Here is a 7631-nt window from a genome sequence, read left to right as displayed (position 1 = left end):
AGGCTTAATAATAAAAAGTTAATAATAAAAAGATAATTATGTTGAGTTAAATACAGAAATAAATGAAATTAATATGCAACTATATATATATAAAATACTATATATATAGAACTGTAACTACAGAGAAACAGACAACTTTCACAAGTTTGAAAAAAAAATCGATGGCATAATGCACAGTATAATGTTTAAAGATGGAATCACACGATATTCGATTTCTTGAATGATAAGCATTCACGCATGCATGCACGCATGCATACTGCTATGCTTGCTTTGATGCATACAATCTGACATTTGATAAATAACTATGAAATTAGCAATTATTTCTTTTGATTGGTGCATGCATAAGCTGTGAAGTAATCCATAGTAAAAATAAAAATCATGTATATGCAGCATGCAGCATGAACGAATCAATGCATGAACGAATTCTACATATTAGGTCATTTAAAAAGTATCCGCGGTTTTTTGTTCAATTTTTGAATGAAAAAACCGCGGATACTTTTTAAATGATCCAATATATCAGAGTACGCATGATTATATGCATGCTATCATTCAAAAAATCGAGCATCGTATGATTTCATCTTAATTCGTTTACCATAATCAACAATTCGATATAGATAATGTAAAATTCCGATTGTAAAATTCGAGTTCGACATGATTGTAAAAAAAAGACAGGGAAAAGAGACATGGTCGAACCACTTTCACGTAACGGTATCGCCATAATTTACGATGTAATGTGGAATTACATAAATCTTGTATGAGAGGTATACTGAATTTCGTAGGAGGAAAGAATTTACTATCGTTGTCGTTTCTAAATAAATAATTGTCATTTTGTAAATAGATAATTTTCTTCATGATTAATATTTTACAATGCATACTACACAATGTGCCCTAAAAATCAAATAATTGAGCCTAATTTTGTCTTGAAAATTTTATTAAACCAATCTTACGATTTTTTTTCTTTTTGATTAATGTTGAGTAATTATTTGCATAATGACTTTAAAAACATATAATACCTGTTTATATATATATATATATATATATATATATATATATAATATAATATAAAAATAATAAATTTAAATTAATTTTAAAATAAAATTAACAAATAAATACGAAATAAAACCTCTAACGGTCAAATTGGATCTTAAGTGCTTAGGTAATTTGATATAAATTTATGTACTACATATGTGTAGTTATTTAAAGTGCGCGCCAAAATGACTTTTTGCTCTTGAGAAACGCAACACGATTTACTAAAAATTTACGAACTACTGCTATAGTAATATCACAAATTAAATTGACTGACAATTTAATAACTTGATGCTCATAGGCATCATAGAAAAAAACTTAATAATACTGAATAACATACTAAATCTGTGAATTTTATTGCGAAAAATATTACCTCGGCCATGGAACATCTTCAATGTTAGACCATTAAGGTAAAAAATTAATAAGTATCAATTCAATAAATATTATACAAAAATTCATTAAAAAATATTAAATATTTTATTTATATATAATACTTAGCTTATTCATATATAATATGTTAGTTTATGTACAATGAAATTTATTAGAAAATATAAATATAATATTATCGTTTGAAAAATCTAGAATTAATTAATTTATTAATAGTAAAATGACATTTTTTCTTGATTAATTGTAATATCTTATAATAATATTTTTTAATGACAATTTATAATAATTTTCGAATTACCTTAATTTTGATTTTATCTTTTTTTTAAACGAAAATTAAGCAAAAATTATCTTATAATTCTCTGTATTTCACGAGGCATTGTATAGGAAAGAGACAAGTATGCATCGTGCTGCGCTTTAACTTTTCTAACGTACCGATCACTTCCTAGTGCAACTAGCGGCGACCAGCTAGCACAAGGCACATTCATTCGTTGACTTGAGTTACGTGACAACAGGCGGGGGATTTGCACGCGAAAAAAATCAGTTAAAACCCGTCCAACCATGAAAGTTGGTGGTGGCCGACGGTACGGCTCGATCCGTGACGACTGGGCCCCATATAGAAGTGCGTTCCGACGTGGCCGCCAGTTTCGTCCCGCTGCCCTTCGGATATCGTCGTTCAGCAATCATGAGATTCCTCGTAAGTCTACGCGATCACGATCTTAAAAGCCTCGCGAAGTTCCGCGGTGCGATGCACGCAAGAAGAAAGTGCGATTAAAACCGCTCCGTAGAACAGCCGACATCCGAGTGCTCGCTTTCTTACTTTCCAATCTTGCTATTGATTCGTAAAATTTCGTTGCAGTTTTATTACTAAATCTATGTAATCAAAGAAAAAAAAAAGAGAAGATATAAGCAAAACTTTATTATTCATTGAGCGCCAAGTGTTATCTCCACTTTCGATGGAGATCAAATAATAAATTGATAAAACTTGAACGGCGTTTAACGTTTTCTCTTTTCCTTTTCTCGCGGAAGCATCGATGTTCGGTATATTAAATTATTGAAGATGTAAAAATAAATTAAAATAAGAAATTCGGTTATAAATTTGTAATTCTTTTTATTTATCTCTTAACATTTCATTCATTCTAAAATATTCAAATTCCATTATGTTATATAATTCTATATTTTTATTATATAAATTTTATTCCATTTAGAGACAGTCGAAGTGTTATATTTTACTGACGACAAACGTTACAAAGATTGTTATCACAACATTATAAAAAGTTATTACAAAATTAATAGCGTCTTTATTTTCCAATTAAAAAATCGTTGTATAATATAATATAATCATCGCGAATTACTTTGCTGCACCCAATCGTCACGCTTCGAAAACGTCGCATTTTATTTCTTCCTATAAACTCAAGCTTCATTGAATAAGTATGTCGTGTTAGTTGAATTTACCAGATTACATATCTGAATAATTAATTATTTCTCGTAATGCAAATGGCGCTGATACCTATGTGAATAATCAATGTCAGTTCTCTAGAAAATCCTATTTATATCTAAAATAAAGATTTTTTTAGCATTTTAATATAAGATATTTCTGTTTTACGTTGGAATATACAAAATCGCATATATTCTTCCGACTTTTATTAACATGTACATAAAAAATATCTAAGCCTTGAAATTTTTTTGATACAAAAAGCTATTTAATATATTATTGCCTTTCAGTTTTTAATCCTTGTCGTGGCACCCGTGCTGGGAAGGGAATTCGACAGTGAGTAACAAATATAGTAGACGCTTTAATTTTTCGATCTTCTATTCTTTTTATCGTTAAATAAAAATCAATTTTCTAGTCGACAGCAATTTGCATTTGTTCTCAATCTTGTGCCCGGGTTACACTAAGCATTGGAGATTGAGGATTGCGAATTAAAGATTAGAACTTGACCAATTAGGTAGTTTTAATTTTAATCCGTTTCGTTCTAATTGATTTGGAATTCTAATCCTCAATTCAGAATCCTCAGTCTCCAATGCGTAGTGTGACACGGGCATTATGCCTATTCTATTGCATAAACGTAGTTGTAAGGGATTGTAGTTGTAAGAATTAACCACAGTCGAATATTCGCCTCAAATTCTTACTGTCAATTCTTACAACTAAAATCGCTTACAATTACGTTTATGTAATTGTGGGATGGACTTTACAGGCCATATTCGCGAACGCAGACAAGCGCAGAATCCCAATTACCGAGCTTACAATCAAGCACCGGCAGCGATCAAACAGATATTGGCCGCGCAGCAGTATCGCGATCCGATCGTTCATCTTCCGCCGCAACCGGTGCCAAATCTCGCGCCTTCAACACCCATTGAGCCTCAGTATTTGCAGCAAAACCAGCTGTCTCAGTATCGACCGAACGTACAAATAGGTCAGGCGCCTCAGCAGCCAACTTATAAGCAGATTCCTGTAAGACCAGCTCAATACAGTCCACCGCCCGGCGCCGCAGCTCCTCCACAACAATATAATAATCCACAATATCGCACCAATTATGCACCGCAACCTCTGCCGCAGCAGCAAGTCGGCCAATCTAATTATCAGTATTCTAGCAATCTACCACCGCAGCTTCAGCAGCTTGTGCAGATCCAACAAAATCTACCTAATGCGAAAGGACAACAAGGATAATCTGCCTAATTAGGGCATCGAGACGATGATATCTATAAGACGCCCTTTTTTTTGTAAGAACATCAATCATTCCTCACATCGTTTCATCCATTGTATTCATCAGATTTTACTAGTGAAGAATTGATAATCTATTCCTAATTCTCCCTGAAACTCAAAAACTTTTAGAATGAACGTTATATTCTTTTTCGTATTATACATTCTAAAACTTTTAGAATGAACGTTATAACTGAAGAATAAAATTTTACTCTTGAAGATTGAAAATTGAGTCACGTTTTTCTTCAAAATTGGATCAATTTTTACTTTTTAGAGTGAGATTCCATTTCAAAGAATTTAAAAATATTTTATTATATAAATATATAATATCTTTATGTTAATTTGTTGAAATGAATTGAGACGAATGAATCGAAAAAAATTAAGTTTTAAATTGCTATTTTTATTTTAATAGTTTAATAGTACAAAAAGAAAAATTAATTTTTGCTAATTATTTTTTATAATTTGTGTCATTAATTTTTTGATTTATTTCATATTTTTACATTAATTCCACTTCATTCCTCTCTCTCACACATCATATATTTCATTCATTTCACAATCTCATTCAAATTTTCATACCGATTTATAAATCATATATTGGGAACATGTATTGTATGAGATTTGTAGGAAGAACATTTGTATAAATAAATTTTACTCGAGTTTCTCGAAAAATCATACAAATCGTTTTATATCAAACCGTTGCTTTAAGATTTTAAGATTACACTGTCATCGTTTATGTCAACTTTGAGACGTATGTTTGTCGTTTAATTATGCACCCCTTTATCGTCCCTTTCAGATCTACCGGCCACTTTCAAACATCGAGACAACCATCGCATTTCTTTAAACTGCATTTGTTCCAATGCATGAATATTAGTCGAAAACATATTTCTCGACAAATGCAATTAGAGAACGCTCGTTTTCATACATTCTCATAACGCGTAGCATAGCTCAGCCGAGAAATCCGAGGGTATCATCGCACCGATGATTCCGCACAAGGGGCGTATCTGCACGTCGGTCGTCACTCCGGCAGGACAGGCCAGAGAGATCACCCCCTTGTGCGTCACCCCCTTCCCACCGTCATGACGGTGGCCCGTATGAACGAATGCAGTCTTCACTTCACGCACCCCAGAGAGGCGCACGTACCGCAGTCACACCATCCCGCCCTATCCCCTCACTGACGATTCTTACCTCCGTGCATCTGAATGCGTACCCCCTCGCCGACAAATAGGGAAGAGGATTAGCGAGTCCATTAAAGTCGCGGACTCTATTATCCGGAGGGCACAGCCACGGTGACATCAACCGCTCGTCATTGGCGTAGACTATTTAGGCATTTGCGAACGGAACACTCACTGCTTTAGGGCTTATAAGTAGAATTTGTTTCTGTATAGTGAGAAAAATGTTAATAACTTTATTTATAAACGTATTCAAAAATAATTTATTTTTTATTCTAGCCATCGTAGAAAGTCTGTGATAACTATTTTGAATAACTGTATCTTGAATATTATGTTCTACATATAACCTATGATTTACTTACATAATAGATTTTATATAATTTAATTTTGTAATCTGTCTTATATCACTATATTAGTCGTTTATTAATACAGTTGCGTTTATACATTTAATAAAATCACGGTGGATTAGAATTTTATGATAAAAGTGGCGCACCGATGATTAAGAAGATTGTTGGAAAACGCGCGGGGAAAGGTCCAGGGAAAAAATCGACGCCACTGAAAAAGAAGAGGGGGGGGGGGGTCATAGAGGCAAATTACAAAGGGAGGATTACCGGCAGCTGGGCTACCAAGCAACCATGTCTCTTTTGGCTCTCGCGAGCGAGCGGGCCATCCACCGTTCCATTGCTCGAGAGCTCTTTGTCCTTCGACGCATTGGTAACATAATTATCGGAGTTATAGCAAGCCAAAAACCCAAGCATCCAAAAGGGGTGATGAGCGGTTAGACTGTGATACCACGTGTACTTACGCGCACGTGGAATGCGTCCATTAAGAGATTTATTGGCGAAGCAACACACAAACACAAGAGTCGCGTTCAATGATTTGAGAAATATTCTCAAAACATTTGCTATATAAAGAATAAAGAAAATATCGAGCTTTCTATTCGTATAATTTTTTATTGTGTTTATTGTAAAGATAACGTTTGCTTGTACTAATCTACTTTAGCACAACTTTACTATTGATAATAATTTTCTTTTCTTGCTTAGTTAACAGTTAAAGTAAAAATATGTAACCATGTATTATATTTTTACTTTAACAAGTAATTATAGTAACTATTAATTTTATACAAACTATATAAACGATATTATAATATGTATTATAATATTGTATCATGACAGTTAATTGTATTTATGTATGTGACATACATAGGTAAAATCTTAACATGTAGTAAAATGTTAAGCTAAAGCAAAACTAAAAATTCCTCGAAACCATTTTCTTTTTTTAAATTTGCACTTAATATTTACAGCACTTAATATTTACAAATACGCTAGTGATTAGGAAAAAAACATAACCGTGTGGTTAATGAAGCCAACTCATTAAGCGTGATTGGGAAAAAGTGCAATGGCTAGTATTTCATTCGTAGATATAGATTACAAAATGTAGCTTTATGTAGTTTTATGTAGCTTTTATGCTGCTAATTATGAGCCTAACATGATATAAATACTTTGGTTAGTTGAAACGTTTTTGTTCGCGGATTTCACAACGGCTCGGCGCCGCTAACGTGTGTCATGTTTCCTTCGAAGCAATACAAGGAAAAAGAGACAGGAGGTCTATTCATTCTCTCTCTCTCTCTCTCTCTCTCTCTCTCTCTCTCATCTATGAGAAATGTCAGCCACTTGAATTCGAAAGTAAAATAATTTGAATCTATATGAAGTGTTGTCTTGCGCGTGAGTTCTTTGCGCTTTTAATTATTTACAACTGTTTGATAAATCTTAATTTTTAACAATAATGTTGAAACATTATATTGTATAAGTATTAACAATGTAAAATTTATCAGAATGATCATTATGAATACAAAATGATAGCTTAAATATGTTCAATTTAAAATTAATTTTGATACAAATCTTAAAATTAAATTAATTTTAAATATATTAAAAATCAAATATTTAAAAAAATAAGGGACACCTTGTATGTTCGAGACGTTGAAAATGCCGGTGTACAAAGAACGATTAAAGTTATCTCATTATACTATTTTATTGCAACTTGCTGAACGGCACATTCACTTAAATACAAGTTTTATGATTATTTCTTCACGGTATGAAAGGAGTGAGAAAGGCAAGGTCGATATTTTTTAAAAAACTAATTTTTATGCTCTTTAAAGCATTGTAATGTTTAATTTATTTTTCCTCATTTTTTTTGTTTTTATCTATTTGTAAGATACAATCTCACAAAATACATATTCCTTATAAAATATTTTTTTTCAAATAATAAGATATATTTTTTCAATTATCGAATTAAAAAATATATGCTAATTAAATATAAGAGTCTTCAAATAATTTAAAATATCAATA

General features: G+C 32.1%; 1 protein-coding gene across 1 annotated transcript; it reads left to right on the top strand.

Annotated features, from left to right (window-relative positions):
- Window positions 1-1971: 1971 nt before the first annotated feature.
- On the top strand, window positions 1972-4792 carry LOC105149846 (uncharacterized). Its single transcript, XM_011062544.2, has 3 exons — window positions 1972-2107; window positions 3136-3181; window positions 3609-4792. Exons 1-3 carry the CDS (start codon window positions 2096-2098, stop codon window positions 4079-4081), a joined length of 531 nt encoding a protein of 176 aa, XP_011060846.1. The 5' UTR covers window positions 1972-2095; the 3' UTR covers window positions 4082-4792.
- Window positions 4793-7631: the final 2839 nt, after the last annotated feature.

This window comes from Acromyrmex echinatior, chromosome 9 (assembly GCF_024713525.1).
Source record: "Acromyrmex echinatior isolate Ae372 chromosome 9, ASM2471352v2, whole genome shotgun sequence".
Taxonomy (NCBI): domain Eukaryota; kingdom Metazoa; phylum Arthropoda; class Insecta; order Hymenoptera; family Formicidae; genus Acromyrmex; species Acromyrmex echinatior.
The sequence above is the reverse complement of the archived record's forward strand: the minus strand, read 5'-3'. Positions and strand labels throughout refer to the sequence as shown.